At 48.2% G+C, this 19687-nt stretch overlaps 1 protein-coding gene across 1 annotated transcript; it reads left to right on the forward strand.

Moving 5' to 3' along the window:
- Positions 1 to 689: 689 nt before the first annotated feature.
- On the forward strand, positions 690 to 18703 carry LOC133339057 (voltage-dependent calcium channel gamma-6 subunit-like). The gene is made up of 5 exons (XM_061547178.1): positions 690 to 1426; positions 8899 to 9746; positions 12208 to 12285; positions 14338 to 14475; positions 15505 to 18703. The coding sequence occupies exons 2-5, from the start codon at positions 9113 to 9115 to the stop codon at positions 15813 to 15815; spliced, it is 1161 nt and encodes a 386-aa protein (XP_061403162.1). The 5' UTR covers positions 690 to 1426; positions 8899 to 9112; the 3' UTR covers positions 15816 to 18703.
- The last annotated feature ends 984 nt before the right edge of the window (positions 18704 to 19687 follow it).

Here is a 19687-nt window from a genome sequence, read left to right on the forward strand (position 1 = left end):
TGTCAGCAGCAGCTGCAAGCGCGCGTGATGGTGGTGGTAGTGATGGTGGTGGTGATTGATGGTGGTGGTGATGGTGGTGGTGATGGTGGTTGTGGTGGTGGTGATGATGGTGGTGTTGGTGGTGGTGGTGATGATGTTAATGATCATGGTGGTGGTGATGTTAATGATGATGGTGGTGGTGATGCTGTTGGGGAGCAGTAGTGTAGCGGATAGCGCTACACTGCGCAATGAACCCGGCGACCCGGGTTCGATTCCCTCTCACGGCCAACACTAGTGACGATTATCTGAATCGGTCTTGGGCCTCCCCTAGGTCGACTCAGCCTCAAATGATTACCTGGTGCGGTGTGTAAACATCGCCACTGGGGATACAAAGGCAGTCAGGCATGGTGCTGGCCACCCACTCCCTCGTGTACCGTTCCTGCCTTTATAGGTGCTTGCTAACAGCACTTGCCCATACAGTCTTAAGGCTATACGGGGATCTTTGTCTTTGCCTTTGATGATCATGGTGATGATATTAGAGTGCGTAATGATGCGCATGGCTACGATGGTGGTGATGGTGGTATTAATGATGATGGTGGTGATGGTGATGGTGGTGGGTAGGTTTGGTTGTTGGCGTGTGTGACGATAACGGGGTGAGTGGGGAGAGTGGGGAGGGTGAGTGGGGAGGGTGAGTGGGGGCAGAGATCGCGAGTTGAATCCTCGCATAGCTTCATTCCACTGCGCGCATTCACTCGTGTGCTAGATTTACACACACACAGTCACAGACTCACAGGGAGAGTCACAGACTCGCACACACAGAGAGACAGCGAGCCTCACACAGAGAGACTCACACAGAGACTCACACAGAAACTCATACAGAAGGACTCACACAGAGAGACTCCCACAGACCCGGAGACATAGAGACTCACACAGAAAGACAGACTCAAACAGAGGGACAAAGAGACACACACAGAGAGACACAGAGAGACTCAAAGAGTGTGTGAGAGAGAGAGACTCTCACACACATATAGAGTCACAGCCTCACAGAGAGAGAGACTCACACGAACTCAGAAACAGAGACTCACGCAGAGAGACGGACTCACACAGAGGGACAGAAAGACTCACACAGAGACGGACTCACACAGACTCAGAAACTCGGCAACAGCGGGACTCTAGGAGCCTGAAGGAATTGGAGACACTGCCAGAGATAGACTGGAGGAATCAGGAATTCGGGGAGTTCAAGACTTGGCTGAGAATCAGGGAGATCAAGAGGACTCAGGAACTCAAGGAGACCAGAGACTTGTGGACTCGGGCGGACCCAGGAACGGGAAAATGAGTCCAGGAGCTGCGCCTGTCTAACCCGAACTGGTTTGGAGCTGGGGGGGAAAACGTTTTTGAACAGAAAGCAGCTTGGGAACTGGATTGTAATCGTGACCCGGATCGACTGGTAACAATCAAACACGATCATGACCATGACTATCATCATCATCAGCAGCAGCATCATCACCATTGCTATCATCATCACGATGATCATCACTGTCATCATCACTATCATCATCACATCATATGACAGTCCATGTATCTCTGTGTGGCACTATTGGTCGCCGTGTGAATCCTTAGGTCTCTGTGTGTGAGTAGTTGGACCTCTGTATGTGAGTCTATGGGTCTCTATGTGAGGCTATGGGTATCTTAGTGAGTGTATGGATCTCTGTGAGTATATGGATCTCTGTGTGATGCTATGGGTCTCCGTGTGAGTGTATGGGTCTTTCTATGTGATTATATCGTCTCTGTGTGTGAGTTTATGGGTCTCTGTGTGAGTATATGGGTATATGTCTGAGTCTATGGGTCTCTGAGTGAGTCTGTGGGACTCCGGGAAACGTTGTGAGTCTATTGGTCTCCGTGTGAGTCTATGGGTCTCTGTGTGAGACTATGGGACTGTTTGTGAGTATATAGGTTTCCGTGTGAGGCTATGGGTCTCTGCGCAAGTCTGTAGGTCTGTGTGTGAGTCTATGGGTCTCTTTGTGAGTATTAATCTCTGTGTATGTCTATGGGTGTCTTTGTGAGTATATCAGTCTCTTTGTAATACCATGGACTTATATAAGAGTATCTGGGTCTCTTCGTAAGTGTATTGATATCTGCGTGAGTTGACAGGACTATGTGTAAGTCTATCGGTCTCCGTGTGAGTCTATGGGTTGCTGTGTGTGAGTCTATAGGGGATCTGTATGGATACATGGGTCTCTGTGTGAGTCTATAGGTCTCCGTGTGTGAATCTATGGGTCTCTGTACGAGTTTATGTATCTCTGTGTGAGTCCATGGGAATCTTTATGAGCATATGTTCGTCTGCGTGAGGCTAAGGATATCTTTGTCAGTATATGGATCTCGGCGTGATTCTATCGGAATGTGTGTGAGTCTATGGGTCTCTCTATGTGATAATATGGGTATGTGTGTGAGACTATGGGTCTATTTAAGTCTATGGGTCTCTCTGTGATATCCTATCGGTATGTGTGTGAGTCAATTGGTCGCTGTTTGTGAGTTTATGGGACTCGGTGTGAGTCTATTGGTATATCTGTGAGTATATTTGTGTATATTTGTCTGAGTGAGTATATACATTTCTTTCTATATTTGGGTCTCTGTGTGAATCTATGGGTATCTGCATGTCTATGGGTTTCTATATGAGTCCATGGGCTTCTGTGCGAGTCTATGGGACTCTGAGTGAGTCTACTGGTCCCTGTGTGAGTCTTTAGGACTGTGCATGTGAGTCTATGGATCTCTGTCTGTGAGTTTATGGGTCACTGTGTGTGATTATATGGGTTAGTATGTGAGTCTATCTGTCTCTGTGTGAGTCTATACGCCCCTGTGTGAGTCGATTGGTATCTTAGAGTCTATGGGCCACTGTGTGTGTCTATGGGTCTCTGTGTGAGTCTATGGATCTCCATGCGAGTTTTTGGGTCTCTATGTGAGTTTATGAGACTGTGAGTCTGCGGGTCTCTGCGTGAGTTTATCTGCCTCTTTTAAGTCTATGGCTGTCTTGGGAATATTCTATGGGTATGTCTGTGAGTTTATGGGTCGCTTTGTGTGAGTCTATGGGTCTCTGTGTATGGGTTTTTAGTGTGATTATGTGGGTTCCTGTGTGAGTCTGTGTGTCTCTATTTGAGTATTGGGGGTTTCTTCCATTCTATGGATATCCTTGTGAGTGTATGGGTGTTTGTATGCGTCTATGGGTATCTTTATGAGTATATCGGTGTCTATTGGTCTCTGTGTGAGTCTAGAGGTCTCTTTCTGTCCATGGATTTCAGTGTAAATCTATGGGTATATTTGTATTATGGGTCTCTGTATGAATCCGTGGGCCTCTCTGCGAGTCTCTGGATCTCTCTAATATTCTATTGGTTTCTTTGTGCGTCTATAAGACTCTGTGTGTGTCTATGGGTATATTTGAGCCTATGGGCTACTGTGTGGATATGGATCTCCGTGTGAGTCTGTGGATCTTTTTGTAAATCTATAGGTCTATGTATGAGTTTATGGGAATTTGTGTTACTCTATCTACCTCTGTTTAAGTAAATGGGTCTCTGTGTGAGTTTATGGGTCTTTGTGAGAGCGTATCGGTCTCTTTGTAAGTCTATGGGTCTCTATGTGATATCCTATGGGTCTGTGTTATAGTCTATGGGTCGATGTTTATGAGTCTATTTTCTCTGTGTGAGTCTAGGCGTCTGTGTTTGGGTTTTCAACGTATTCTATTGGTCTATGTGTGAGTCTGTATCTCTCTATTTGAGTATTGAAGGTTAGTACCGTGCAATTGGTATAATTGCGAGAGTATGGGTGTCTTTGTGAGTCTATGGGTCTCTTTGTGTGATTCTATGGGTCTGTATGTGAGTCTATATGTCTATATATATGAGTCAATGTGCCTCTGTGGGAGTCTATGGGTCTTTCTATGTGGTTTCATCCGTCTTTGTGCGAATCCTATGGGTCTCTTAGTGAGTATATGGATCTCTGTGTAAGTCTATGGGTCTCTGTGTGAGTATAACAGTCTCTTTGTAAGTCCATTGATCTCTATAAGTCTCTGGGTCTATTTGTAGTGTATGAATATCTGCGTGAGTCAATATGACGATGTGTGAGTCTATGGATCTCCGTGTGAGTCTATTGGTCTCCATGTGAGTCTTTGGGTCGCTGTGAGTCTATGGGTACTCGTGTGGGTCTATGGGTCTCTGTGTGAGTCTGGCTCTCATGTGTGAGTCTATGGAGCTCTGTAAGTTTATGTTTCTCCGTGTGAGTCCATAGGAATCTCTATGAGTATATATTTGTCTGCGTGAGGCTATGGATATCTGTGTAAGTATATGGATCTCTGCGTAATTATATGGGACTGTGGGTGAGTCTATGGGTCTCCGTGTGAGTCTATGGGCCTCTCTATGTGATTATATGGGTCTGTGTGTAAGTTTATGGATCTCTGTGTGAGCCTATGGGTCATCGTCAAAGTCTATGGGTCTCCGTGTGAATCTGTGTGGCTCTAGGCTACTTTGTGTGTCTAGGTGCCTCTGTGTAAGTGTGTGGTTCTCCGTATTCATCTTCCGGGCTCTGTGTGAGTCTATGGGTCTTTATGTGAGTATATTGGTCTCTTTGTAAGTCCATGGACCTTTATTCGAGTCTCTGGGTCTCTTTAAAGTGTATGGATATCTGTGTATGTCGACAGGACTATGTGTGAGTCTATGGTCACCATATGAGTATATTGGTCTCCGTGTGAGTCTATGGGTCGCTGTTTGTGAGTATATGGGTCTTTGGGTGAGCCTTTGGATCTCTGTCTATGGGTTTTCAATGTTATTCTATGGGTCCATTTGTGAATTTGTGTCTCTATTTGGGTATTTTGGGTTTGAACCATTCTATGGGTCTCTGTGTGAGTCTATTGGTATATTTGCGAGTGTTTTGGTGTATATTGGTCTCTGAGTGAGTCTATAGATTTATTTCTATCTATGGGTCACTGTGTGAATATATTGGTATCTGTGTGTCAATGGGTTTCTATATGAGTCCATGGGCCTCTGTGTGAGTCTACGGTTCTCTCTGCATGATTTTATTCGTCTGTGTGCATCTATGGGTCTTTGTGTGAGTCTATGGGACTCTGTGTGTGAGTCTATCTGTCTCTGTGTGAGTCTATTTGTATTTTAAAGTCTATGGGCCACTGTGTGAGTCTGCCGGTTTCTGCATGAGTCTATCTGCCTATTTAAGTCTATGGATGTCTCTGTAATATCCTATGGATACGTCTATGAGTGTATGGGTCCCTGTGTATGGGTTTTTAGTGTGATTGTGTGCGTCTCTGTGTGAGTATATGTGTCTCTGTTTGATTTTTAGGAGTTTGTTTCATTCTACGGATATCCTTGTGAGTGTATGGGCGCCTGTATGCGTCTATGGGTATCTTTGTGAGTATATCGGTGTCTATTGGTCTCTGTGTGAATCTAGAGGTCTCTTTCTGCCCATGGGTCTTAGTGTGAATCTATGGGTCTATTTGTATTATGGGTCTCTGTGAATCCGTGGGCCTCTGTGTAAGTCTATGGGCCTCTGTGTGAGTCTAAGGGACTGTGTGTGCGTCTGGCTCTCCGTGCCAGGCTATACATATCCGTGTAAGTCTATGGGTCTCTGTATGAGTCTATGACTCTTTGTGTGATTCTTTGAGTCTGTGTGATTATTTCAGTCTTTGTTTGAGTCTACAGATACCCTTGTGAGTCGATGTGTCTCTGTGCCAGTTTATAGGTCTCTGTGTGAGTCCATCGGTCTCATTTTGAGTCTATATATACCCCTGCTGGTCTCTGGATCTTTGTGTGGGTCTATGTGTCTCTCTGTGAGTCTATGAGTGTATGTGTGAGTCTACAGATACCCTTGTGAGTCTTTGTCTCCGTTTGAGTCTATGCTTCTCTGCACCTGATTGAATCAACGGGCCTTCGTCTTTTCGTAAACAATTTGCAGTAACACCTATCATCATTTTGACAACATAACACCACCCACCACCACCTCCTTGCTCCCGAAGTGAGTTGAGTGGAGAGAGAGAAAATAAAGGAAATAGATCAAAACAATTCAAGTTTAGTTTGGATTACAAATCAACAGCAACAGCAGCTCCAGCGATGAGCTTGGTGCTTCCTACTCCAGAAAATCATCGATAATTATCCAGAGCGCGATTATATCCGGCTTCCAACGGTTATCCGATGGGTCCAAAATTGTCTTTGGAACTGATAGGTCTACACCGGAATCTACAGTCTTCTTTGTGGTAATATCTCACTACCAGTCTTAGTAGACCAATGAAGGCTATAAGGCGAACAGTACGAAAACATATTCTTGGTTCTTTCGGTAAAGTCACGTAGAAGGGAAATAATAAAATCATAAAAATAAAACATAATAAAAATTCTTACGACGTTTCGGTCACAATGCAAGCAGGTGAAGAACAGAGCTGTCAGAAAGACAGTACGTAAACAATGCCAAGTATCAAAATCTTTATAGTTCGGGTTAAGAATTTATATATACAGTGAGGGAAAAAAGTATTTGATCCCCTGCTGATTTTGTACGTGTGCCCACTGACAAAGAAATGATCGGACTATAATTTTAATGGTAGGTTTATTTGAACAGTGAGAGACAGAATAATAACAACAAAATCCAGAAAAACGCATGTCAAAATGTTATCAATTGATTTGCATTTTAATGAGGGAAATAAGTATTTGACCCCTCTGAAAAACATGACTTAGTACTTGGTGGCAAAACCCTTGTTTTTTTTTTCTTCTTGTTTATTTCGGTAAAGTCACGTAGAAAGAAAATAATAAAATAATGAAAACTAAACATAATAAAATAATTCTCAAGACGTTTCGGCCACAACGCAAGCAGCCGTCTTCAGGTGACGAATGAAATACCACCAAGCTTGGAGCGTATATTTAAGCTGGGTTGGTGGGAGAAAAGCGCCTTGACAAAGGGATTTGCATATCAATCACAGAGGTCAGACGTTTCTTGTAGTTGGCCACCAGGTTTGCACACATCTCAGGAGGGATTTTGTCCCACCACTCTTTGCAGATCTTCTCCAAGTCATTAAGGATTCGAGGCTGACGTTTGGCAACTCGAACCTTCAGCTCCCTCCACAGATTTTCTATGGGATTAAGCTCTGGAGACTGGCTAGGCCACTCCAGGACCTTAATGTGCTTCTTCTTGAGCCACTCCTTTGTTGCCTTGGCCGTGTGTTTTGGGTCATTGTCATGCTGGAATACCCATCCACGACCCATTTTCAATGCCCTGGCTGAGGGAAGGAGGTTCTCACCCAAGATTTGACGGTACATGGCCCCGTCCATCGTCCCTTTGATGCGGTGAAGTTGTCCTGTCCCCTTAGCAGAAAAACACCCCCAAAGCATAATGTTTCCACCTCCATGTTTGACGGTGGAGATGGTGTTCTTGGGGTCATAGGCAGCATTCCTCCTCCTCCAAACACGGCGAGTTGAGTTGATGCCACAGAGCTCCATTTTGGTCTCATCTGACCACAACACTTTCACCCAGTTGTCCTCTGAATCATTCAGATGTTCATTGGCAAACTTCAGACGGGCATGTATATGTGCTTTCTTGAGCAGGGGGACCTTGCGGGCGCTGCAGGATTTCAGTCCTTTACGGCGTAGTGTGTTACCAACTGTTTTCTTGGTGACTATGGTCCCAGCTGCCTTGAGATCATTGACAAAATCCTCCCGTGTAGTTCTGGGCTGATTTCTCACCGTTCTCATGAATCATTGCAACTCCACGAGGTGAGATCTTGCATGGAGCCCCAGGCCGAGGGAGATTGACAGTTCATTTGTGTTTCTTCCATTTGCGAATAATCGCACAAACTGTTGTCACCTTCTCACCAAGCTGCTTGGCGATGGTCTTGTAGCCCATTCCAGCCTTGTGTAGGTCTACAATCTTGTCCCTGACATCCTTGGAGAGCTCTTTGGTCTTGGCCATGGTGGAGAGTTTGTAATCTGATTGATTGATTGATTGCTTCTGTGAACAGGTGTCTTTTATACAGGTAACAAACTGAGATTAGGAGCACTCCCTTTAAGAGTATGCTCCTAATATCAGCTCGTTACCTGTATAAAAGACACCTGGGAGCCAAACATCTTTCTGATTGAGAGGGGGTCAAATGCTTATTTCCATCCTTAAAATGCAAATCAATTTATAACATTTTTGACATGCGTTTTTATGGATTTTGTAATTGTTATTTTGTATCTCACTGTTCAAGTAAACCTACCATTAAAATTATAGACTGATTAATTTATTTGTCAGTGGGCAAACGTACAAAATCAGCAGGGGATCAAATACTTTTTTCTCTCACTGTATAGCTCCGGTATATCTATAGGTTATAATCTAAAGATAGAGTACGTATTTGGTGTCTGAACATCAACAACGCCAAAAGGTTCAACAGAACGGAGGCAATTCATGCACATCAAAGAATCAAGCGCTCGATTCAAATGGTTATACTTCTAAATGTTTTTGTTGTTGCCGATATCAATATTAAAAAACATGTGTATTATTAGCATTGGTAGTATTTTCTTTGCCGTAAAATGAAAGGTGTAAAGCCTTATATGTTTCCCTCTTCATTTGAATATTTCAATCGGCGCCTTGTCTTGTGACGTGACGTGCAGCGGTTGAGAAAAATCTCTCGATGTAGCAACTCGGGGGATGTGGCGATGGCGATTCAGTGTTCTCATGCCTAACGCTAAAATTGCTGATGTTCTCCTCCTCCCTCCCCTCCTCTTCCATCTCCTCCTCTACCTCCTCCTCCATCTCCTCCTGTTACTGCTCCCTCCTTTTTCTTCTGATACTCCTCTGCCCTCCTCCATCTCCTCCTCGACCTCCTCCTCCTCCTGCTACTCCTGCTCCTCTTCCTCTTCCTCCCTCCCTCCCTCCATCCCCTTTGTCGGTTCCCCCCTCCAGGTCTCGACTTTTTACGTTGTGGCCTCAACAAAAATGACCTAGAGACCAATCACCTCCTTAGTCACCTACAGACCTATCACCTCCTCAGTCACATAGATATCTATCATTACTGCAGTCAACTACATAGACTTATCACTACCACCACCACCACCTCAGTCACCTAGAGGCTTGTCACCACCTCGCTCACCCACATAGCCCTACCACTGCCACCACGATGTGGCCGAACTTCTTACGGCAGGAGGACATCAGCCACCTGTCCCACCCGCAGGCACCCGGGGCACTCATGATGATCGACAAAGGTCGCGGGGTAGCGGGGGGTGTTGGGGCCAGGGGGGCAGGCGCAGCCGGGGGAGGCCGAGGGGGCAGCTCGCGTGGTGGCGGTCCCGGCCACCTCTCCGATGCGACCGAGGGCCTCGTGAAGCTGTGCGGTCTGCTGGCCCTCGTGGGCTCGACCCTGATGCTCCTCGCCGTGGGCACCGACTTCTGGGCCGTGCTGCTGGGCCCGGGATTCGTTGGCGGGGGCCACCACCACCAGCAACACGACAACCACCATCACCAACCCGACCGTCACCTCCGCCCCGACCTCCGCGCCCACGGTAACGGCACCGAAGGGGTGGGCGAGGTTTGGGACAACGGAGTGGGCGGAGCTTCTTCGAACAAAGGAAGAGTGAGCGGAGCCTCGAATGACAACAGAGGAGTGGGCGGTGCTTCGTCGTCCGAATGGGGCGAGGCCCCCGCGGGGCTGAACCCCGCGTGCGAGTTGGCCCACGTGGGACTGTGGCGAGCATGCCACACGTGGACGCGGGGTGACGGGGCCGGAGGGTGCGGTCACGTGACCTTCAGGGGAGGTAAGTGTGAGGGATTGGAGTGGAGTTGGTGGTGGTGGAAGTGGTGGTGGTGATTCTGGTGGTGATCGTGGTGGTAGTAGTTGTGGTGCTTACTCTTTTGCCTGGGTGAGTGGGTGGGTGAGTGAGTGAGTGGGTTAATGGGTGAGTGGTTGGGTGAGTGGGTGAATGCGTGAGTGGGTGGCTGGGTGAGTGGATGAGTTAATGGGTCGGTGAGTGAATGGGTGAGTGGCGGGTGAGTGGGGGAATGCGTAAGTGTGTGGCTAGGTGAGTGAGTGGGCGAGTGAGTGAATGGGTGAGTGAGTAGGCCTTAGGCACATTGTCTACTACTGGTATGGACTAACAGCTCCATGGACTTACCACTCCAGCTCGTTATCTCAATAATTCGGTGACCCTCCAGCAATCCAATCACTCCCCGCTTTACACTGCCTTTCAATCCAGCTACCGCAATTCACAAAGTCACTTTTCATATCATAGCGCCTTAACCCAGGGCACCTTACGAAGAATTAACAACGAAACAACACCAACAAGACGTGTGTACGTGTGAATGGAATGATGGGGAGCGGTGGAGTAGTAGTTGGCAGCGCTACGAACTCGGCAGAGACGCGAGTTCGATTCCCACTCATGGGCTCCAACACCAGTGACAGCGATTATACTGTGTAACATTTTGTTTTGTTTCTGGGTAGTAAGTCTTATTTCCTAATTGCGCATGCCTCAAAAGTACAGAAAATGACTATTAATCGCCACAAACTTTGCTTTTGTGTCCAAAACAGTGATATTTTGAAATTGACCTATTTTCAATGAGAAAACGTGTGCATTTGTGTCTTTCGTTCACATAAAGTCCTAAACATTGTAAGCATCGCCGCTGGGGAGACAAAGGCGGCCGGGCGTGTTTTTGGCCACCCTCATAGGTGCTCGCTAACAGCACTTGCCCCAATAGTCTGTTAAGACTACACGGGGATCTTTGTATTTGTTGAATGTAATGGTGGAGATGAGGTTAATGAAAGAGATGAGGGGAAGCAAATGCTGGGATTATGGTGGATTTGGTGAAAGCGAGATTGATGACATCAATAATTTGGAGCAGCTTATTAATGATTCCTTTCTAGCACTGCGAATTTTAAATTGCTGTTATTTTGTACTGCTTAAAACTCCCCAGCTCTCACACACCACACAACACACAATATACACGTACATACAACACGTACATACAACACGTACATACAACACGTACATACAACACGTACATACAACACGTACATACAACACGTACATACAACACGTACATACAACACGTACATACAACACGTACATACAACACGTACATACAACACGTACATACAACACGTACATACAACACGTACATACAACACGTACATACAACACGTACATACAACACGTACATACAACACGTACATACAACACGTACATACAACACGTACATACAACACGTACATACAACACAGACACAACGCAGACAACAAACACACTGAACTAAGTACTTAATTGTAAATAACCCAACCAGTAATAGACATGCATTGTTAATGCATGACTATGATAACTGTGAATAACCCAACCAGTAATAGATACCCATTGTTAATGCATGACTACGTTAACAATAACCCAACCAGTAATAGACACCCATTGTCAATGCATGCCTATATTAACTGGGAATAGCATTACCAGTAATATATTCCCAAATCTCCGTTATGTATCCTCTGAATCTTAACACACACCCACACTCTGATTTACTCTTTTTGGAGAGAAGCTACAGCAAATAAAACAATAGCGAACTTAATTCCATTTGGAAACGTTGAGATGATGTTTGCTTTTATTTGATTATATATGATATATGAGTTGTTATAAAGTACCTTGCGCATTGTAAAAAGGGGAATTAAATACATCGATTGCGTCCGTATGGAGTGCCACTGTGCTACAAACCCCCGGCGACCCGAATTCGATTTCCTCTTACGACCAATATTGTTGACGATTATCCGAACCAGTCATGGGCCTCCTCAACTAGGTCGACTCAGACTCATATGAGTCACGTGGGGCGGTGTATAAACATCACAGCTATGAAGACAAAGGCGGCCGGGCGTGGTGCTTGCCACCCATCCCCTCGTGCAGTAGCAATTGGCAGTGCAGCGGTTAGCGCATTGCGCGATGAACCTGACATAGACCCGAGTTAGATTTACGCTCACGGCTAATACCGGTGTTGATTATACGAATCGGTCAATGGCCTCCCCTATAGGTGCACTCGGACTGAAATGAGTACCATGTGGCAGTGGTGGGTAGTAAACATCGCCACTGGGGGAGAGAAAGGCAACCGGGCATGGCTCTGGCCACCCAGCCCCCTCGTGTGCCACAGTACCGGCCTTCAGGTGTGCTGCTGCTATTCGATACTAACAGCACTTGCCCCAACAGTTTGTCAAGGCTACACGGCGGGTCTGTGTCTGTGTGGACACAGAATTCAACTGCTCCTACTTCAGACACTTCTCACGCTGGGAGGAGGAGACGGGCGGATTTGACCTGACTCACGAGAGAGGTACGCACACACACATACATAAAATGATGAATCACAGACTCATAGATACTCATTGACTCACATAGAGAACCATATACTCAGGAGAGAGTTACAACAACAACAAAAACAACCGCCATTCGCCACTAAGTGGCGGTGACGTCACCATGACGCTTGTGCCAGGCTATGTGCACGTTGGGGCCACGTGAAGTGTCGAACTCCTGCTGACAGGAGGTCGTGAGGAAGACCCAGATGCCAAAGGTCGACTGACTGAGATAAGTAGCTGATGCACCACCTGTGCCGCCTACTATTCTAACTTGCTATGCTTTAGCTACCCGGTGCTCCGCTCGTTGTTGTGAGCGTCGCTCCTCCGCCCTTCGTTGTTGTTGGAGAGCGACTACCTCCAACTGCCCAGTAGCGTGCTTCACGAGCCTCCTACACAAAGGCTGATCTTGACACCGCTGGTACCAGTCATCGGCAAGTCTACTCGGCTCCACGTCCTCCTGTATCACATCATTCAATTTCTTCTCGAGCCCGTGCCGCGCCCGTTTAACCCCCTCATCTGGCCGAACAAAATCTGTTTAGGTATGCGGTGGCAGGGCATGCGAGCTACATGACCCAGCCAACGCAGCCTTGCCTGCTGGAGGAGCTCACCAATGGGACTTTGTCCAGATCTTTCAAGGATTTGTAAGCTCCTCACACAATCCAGCCTGGTTAACCCAGGATGGATGGTAGGTAGGACAGGCGAAATGTTTATAACCGTCGAAGATGTTCTATTAGAGGGGTCTATGTTTCGTAAGCAAAAAGAAGGGAGGGAATGACTGGCTGAGAAGACCTGAAACTTCGTGCGGAGCGACAGACCAGGTGGCATCCCCACAGCATTATCCAACCGATGAAAAGATATTGCCGCTCGACTGATTCGGAGTGAGACCTCTGCTGTTAAACTGGAGCCGGTCAAAAGCACACTGCCCAGGTATGGGAAACTCTCCACTCTCTCCACAACTGCCCCATCACTGATTTTGAGTTGTGGGGGTGGAGTGTCCGATGGTACAAAATACCCAGGCAGGTGCTTAGTTTTTGTGGGGCTGATGGTAAGGCCCCACCTCTTAGTGGCATGCTCCAGTCTCAGCAGCAGCATCTCAAACTCCTCCTCTGAATGAACAGCTATTACCAAATCATCGGCATACATAACGTGGTTGACCAATAGGGAGCCATCCCTTGATCGCACCCGGGCATCGATCAGCCTCCCATTATATCTGTACCAAATGGAAATTCCCCCGGTACAGCTATTGAAGGCTTCACGGACTACGTGACCAAAATATATGTTAAATAATGTGGGAGCCAGAGGACATCCCCTGTTGCACCCCAAGGTTTACAGAGAAAGGCTCTGACTCCCGGCCACGTAGTTTTACCTGGGCCCGCTCACCTTCATGAAGGTCCTTAATGATCGTGAGCAGAGGGTCAGGGACTCCGAAAGCACGAAGAACAACCCAGAGCCCAGGCCTACTGATGGTATCATAGGCCTTGACCAGGTCAATAAAGCAGAAATGTAGGTCTTGTTGGAATTCTCTACACCTCTGCTGTAGCAGACGGACAGAAAATATGGCATCTGTGCAGGACCGCCCTTTCCTGAAACCGCATTGGGGCTCCGCAAGCCTCTCCTCAGCGTACCTAGCAAGGCGATGTTGAATAATGCTTGCCAGGACCTTTCCCAGGACACTGAGGAGTGAAATGCTGTTGTATTTGTTAGTCTGTGCGGTCCCCCTTCTTAAAGAGGGAGACCATCAGGGTACGCTCACACACATATGTGAGTATTACTCACAGACTCACACAGAGAGCCACATTGCCACGCAGAGACCAATAGACTCACCACAGAGAGACCCAAAGACTTTCACAGAGACCCGCATAGAAACACATAGACCCATGGACTAATGAGAGAGGTATGCATACACATTTACATACATACAAGTATGACTCACAGACTCGCACAGAGACCCCCAACAGTATGTTAAGGCTACAATGCAGATCTTTGTCTGTGTGTGTGTCTGGGTCGTCTGCGCGTGTGTGTCGGTGCAGGGTGCAGCCTTGTTGCTGTGCTATCGGCGGTGCTCAGCCTGGCTCTGATGGGTCTAGGTGCCATGGGAGTTGGCTTCACTCTCTACAGGCAGCAGATCTCCCTGCTGCGCCCGACAGCCGTGGCTTACCTGTGCGCAGGTAACACCACCGCAGACAGCCAGCACGTGCCAGGCTAGGTGTACTGTCACTTTACACGCTCGTTTTACTACACACACGCAGCTGCAAATGCTGCACTCGATCCCTTACTCCAGACCTTTATGAACTATTTTACTTCAAACTGGAAACTTTTTAATTTAGCTATGTCGTTCTTTTCAATAGTGACCTGGCCATCACAAATTATCGCTCAACGAAGTGGGTCATCATCATCGCGTGGAAATTTATAGTTGCAGCCAAATATTCCAAACGCATGTGTATATAGACTCGTAGAGACCCATGGAGACCCATACAGCCCTTAGAGACCTATACAGCCCCATAGAGACCCCCATAGACTCATGCCAAAACTAAACTATTTTATTTTACCAGGTAAGGCCCACTGAGCTCTGTAGCTATTTTTTCAGAAGCGACCGGGTCATCACAAATGATAGCAGCTCAACTAAGTGTCGGATTATCATCATCATCGCGTGGAAATGTATATGTAATGACGACTTTACACACTTCTCTTGAGGTAGCACTTTATTGAAGACGCTTGACATCAGGCGACTATCCCACTGCACAGCCCCGAGTCTCCTGCACATCTCCCTTATATATATCAACGCGAGGCCACGCCCCCCTTCTCGATCATTCTCGATCATTCTCGTAGACTCTGGACGCTCCCTCTACCGGCAAACTCTACTGTCCTCTTCTGTCACCTGACCACGCTCCCTTCCTCGAATATTCCCGAAGCCACCAATCCATTCATACTCACAACTGATACCCCTGTCATTACCTCCCGTGGCCACTAGTCTCCTCTATTGTCATTACATATAGTTGCAGAGAAATACTCTAAACACGTGTATATCCCTCCATTCCCCCCCACCTCCCCCTCCTCCTGTCTCCCCATCTTTCCCCATCTCAACCCCCAACTCCTTCCATCTCCCTCCATCTCTCTCCCCATCTCCCTCTCCCCCCTCTTCCCCATTTCCCCTTCTACCCAACTCCCCCCCATCTCTACCCCTACCCCACCCCTAGGCTTCCTGGTCCTCCTCTCCGCTGGCCTCATGAGCAGCTGCATATCCCGCGAGGCCGCCGTGGGGGTGCTGGTGGGGGGAGGTGTGGGGGTGGATGTGGGGGACTCCCTCCCCCTCCCCTCCCTCTCCCCCTCACAGGCCCCTCCCCCACTACCCCGCTGGGGCCGCCTCTACCTGGCGTGGTCGCTCAGCAGCGCCTGGGCCTCGGCAGCCTTCAGCCTCATGGCCGGTGCCGGCTATGCTGCCATAGTCTTCCCCTGCAGGCGGAGGAGAGGAAGCATGGACGGGGTAGAGGGAGGGGCCTCCCACTAGCTCGTGTGGCCGGGAGGAAGATGGGCAGAGTGGAGAGGTGGGGCGGGGGGGAGGGGCGGGAGGGGCCGACTCCTCAGTCCTTCCAGTCACTCACCCCTTCATTCTTCCTGGAGACTTTAATCTGCAGGTTAGTCGCCCACTCATTAAATCGGCCCTCCTTCTCCTCACGAGCTCGTTTGACCTCCACCTTCTCCCCCCTACTCACACCCCTGGTAACACCCTGGACCTCGTCTTCATTTCCGGCTGCAAAACCGCCTCTATCACTACGCCCCCCCCTCCCAGCCCTCCAATCACCTCGACCTCTGCCTCTCTATTTCTCAACCTTCCCCCAACTATCCACGCTCTTATGGCGTCTCATCCCATTCTGCACTGCAATCTCTGCTCCCTTCAAACGGGCTCTATAACCGCTAGTAATCTCCTCATCTCCTTCCTCCTATTTCCGACTTATCCTCCTTGCAGCCCTGCCTTAGCTTCCTCCACACTCTCCAATTCCCTTTATTCTTCTCTCGACCTCATAGCTCCCATTCACCTCTGCTCCCTCTCATATCTAATCCTCCAGGACCTTGGCTCACTCCATTGCTTCACTCGGAGGGGCGACACCTACGTAAAGCTGGAAGGCTTTCGAAGTCTACTCCTTCACTCCAGAACCTTTAATCCTACCACTTCACTCCTTTCCCCAATTCCAAAACGCCCTAGGACTTGAGAAACAAGACTATATCCTGGCTCTCATCTCTTCCTTTCCTCCCCCCACCCCCACCTTTTCTCTACTCTCAACAACCTTCTCCAGCCTCCTACCCTAACCCAATCTTATTTTCCCTTGCCCTTTTTAGCTCTTGCGACTCTCTTCGTTCTGCCATACTATCCTCGTGTTCCCCGAGCTCACCTCAGCAGCCTTGTCCCCCACATCAAATCCATAATGACTTTGCTTTCACCAATTCCCCTGCAACCTCTATGAATGAACTCTCCTGTATCATCTCTAAGGCCCATCTACACTTCTTCTCCCCTTGATCCCATCCCTACTTCCCTTTAACCCCCGACTCCTTCCTTTAATTCTCCCCTACCAAGTGTCCCTATTCAATTCCTCCCTCTCCACCGGTGTCTTTCCTGCAATATATGGAAGTCATTGTTGTGCTGCTCAAGCAAATCCGCTCCTGAAACCTCTCCCCCATTTCCCTTCTCCCCTATTTCTCCAAACTCTTAGAACGCCTGGTCCACTCTCATCTTACCCACTACTGTATCTCCTAATTCTCTCTCTGCCCCCAATTCTAATCCGGTTTTCGTCCCTCTCACTCAACTGAAACGGCCCTTCTTTCGGTTAACTCTTGCCCATGCTGGCCTCTCTTCCATTCTTATACTCCCCGCTCTGTGCTCAGCTTTCGACACGGTTGCCCGTGCTGCTACTCTTTTCTCGACTCTCTCCCTTCTCTTTTTATCTTTGGCACACCACAGTCCTATCTCCCTCTCAGTGCGCACCTCTGCGGTCTCATTCAATCATCGCCACTTCCCCTCCCAGCCTCCCATTCACTGTCGGTGTTCCCCTTTGGTCAGTTCTTGGTCCCCGACTTTCCTCTCGCTCTCTACATCTCACCGCTTGCATCTCTCCTTTCTTCGCTGAACTTTCCCCATCATTTCGCAGGTGGCATCCACATTTTTTTCTCCTTTCCCTGACTTCGCCCCCCGCATCTCATCTCATCGGAACTGAGCTGAGCTCATCCTGCCAGGTTTCTATCCAATCTCGGATGTCAACGTCACTTTCTGTCCCTCAAACCTTCCTGCCTCCCGTTCGCCTCCTCCCTGTCCCACCATGTATTTCCCTCCCTTCTCTATGTCCCCTATTTCCTGAGCCCGCAACATTCGCGCCGTCTTTGACTCTTCCCTTTCCCTCGCTGATCACATTTCCGCCACTGCCTGCCGTGCTTTGCCAGTTTCACTTTGTCCAACGATTGCAACGTCCGACCGCTTATTGCCACCACTGCTGCAAAACTCCTCATCCATTCTCTTACCCCATACCTGCATGGACGACTGCCACTCTCTCGTACTCCGTCTGCCCATTAATCTTTTGCCCCCCCCCCCCCCCCCTTCAACAAATCCAAAAATAACTCTGCTTGGCTCAAATTCAAACGTTCCCAACAATTTTCATACCTCGACCCTCCTCGTGCAACTGCTCTAGGCTTCCTGTCTACGACCGCTGCCTGGTCAAATTCCTCACCCTGGTCGACAAATCCCTTCATGGTCTTGGCCCCCACTGTACCTTGCCACGCGCGTGTATCTTTCTCTACGTGCTGCCTACTCGCGCTCTCTACGCTCACAACCTTTGCCATCTCTCTCTGTCCCTCCTCCTCCTTGCGCTCAATCCACGCTTTCGCTCTCAGTCTCTCTTCCCCCTCCACATGAAGCGGCCACCTTCGCTCACCTAGTTTCCGCTCCTCACTCAAAACTCAATGATTGTTACCCCTAGCTCACCCCACGCCCCCCCCCCCTTAATCTCCCCCTCATATCTGCAACCGTTACTGTTCCCTCTTGATACTCTCATTATGCTGCTATCACTCATTAACCCCCATTCATTCGATCCGTTAATCATCATTTTATGCCAGATTAATAATAATTATTAGAAGGCTGTCACTCATTAACCCTATTCATTAATTCCGTTCATCATCATTCACTGTCGGAATAATAATTCTCATTATACTGCTATCACTCATTAATCCCATTCATTCATTCGATCCGTTCGTCATCATTTACAGTCATCAATTTCGCTTTCACCGATATCACGCATCAGATATTTGCCACCCATCGCTTCCTCTCATCTATTTCATTCCCGCTCATCTTCACCACGACATCAACACGCTGCACCGTTGTTAATTCTACGAAAAGCACCTTGGAGGAGCGGGGGGATGAGAGGGTGGAGGAGGGGAATGGGCTGGGGGAGGAAGGGGAGGGATCCCGCACGAGCTGGAGGGGGAGGGATGCCGGGGGTGGAGGAGTGTGTCGGGGCGGCGGGGAGGGGATTCCCATAAGCTGAAGCGGGGGGAGGACGGGGGGAGGACGGGGGGCGGGGCGGGGGGCCCCTCACGAGCTGGAGGAGGTGGATGGAGTGGGAGGAGGGAGAAGGGAGGGGCCCCGCACTCGCTGGGGGGGTGAGTCAAGAAGGGGGATGAGGGGAGGGGGATGGGGAGGGGCCTCCCACGAGCTGGAGGGGGGGGGTGGAGGAGGGGTCACCCACTCGCTGGATGGGGGAGGACCTTGCCTCCCCACTAGGGCTGAACGATTAATCGATTTCAAATCGAAATCGCAATTTGAAACAATATGATTAGCAAATCGCAAAGGCTGCGATTTTTTGCGATTTGAAAAGTTCTATTACTTTATTATTGGAACTGTTTGATTATTATTACTTTATGTATTTAACTTAACAATTGTTCTATGTTTGATTATTCTATTTCAATTTTTTTTTTTAAGAAATACATGTTGGAAGCAATTAATATATTTTAAGTTATCATCCTTGCATTAGAATATATAGAGCAATTCATATTTTAATGGTATCATGTGGTAATGCTCTATCACATGTTTTACATCTATTACACAGTGAATATTGAACTGAAGCTTGACTTTAAAAAATGTGATCGCAAATCAAATCGCAATATCTATCAGAAAAATCGCAATTAGATATTTTCCCCAAATCGTTCAGCCCTAGCCCCCACGAGCTGGAGGGGGTGGAGGGGGCAGAGTGGGATAAAGGGGATGGCCCTCGACGAGCTGAAGAGGGGTGGGGGACGAGTGGGGGGAGGGGAGGGGCGGGGTCTCCCAACTGAGCCTCAGTCAATTGTGAATCAGACTGTTGTTGTCATTTGGTTGTTGATTGTTGTTATTGATGA

This window comes from Lethenteron reissneri, unplaced genomic scaffold (assembly GCF_015708825.2).
Source record: "Lethenteron reissneri isolate LAM-NWPU_2019-01 unplaced genomic scaffold, ASM1570882v1 scaffold_1640, whole genome shotgun sequence".
In the NCBI taxonomy this organism is placed as follows: Eukaryota; Metazoa; Chordata; class Hyperoartia; order Petromyzontiformes; family Petromyzontidae; genus Lethenteron; species Lethenteron reissneri.

Excerpts from the sequence above, each read along its gene's own strand:
- LOC133339057 (XM_061547178.1), top strand. The coding sequence starts at position 9,113 with ATGTGGCCGAACTTCTTACGGCAGGAGGACATCAGCCACCTGTCCCAC. Across the intron at positions 9,747-12,207 it reads TCACGTGACCTTCAGGGGAG|AATTCAACTGCTCCTACTTC; the intron begins GTAAGTGTGAGG and ends GTGTGGACACAG. Across the intron at positions 14,476-15,504 it reads CGTGGCTTACCTGTGCGCAG|GCTTCCTGGTCCTCCTCTCC; the intron begins GTAACACCACCG and ends CCCCACCCCTAG.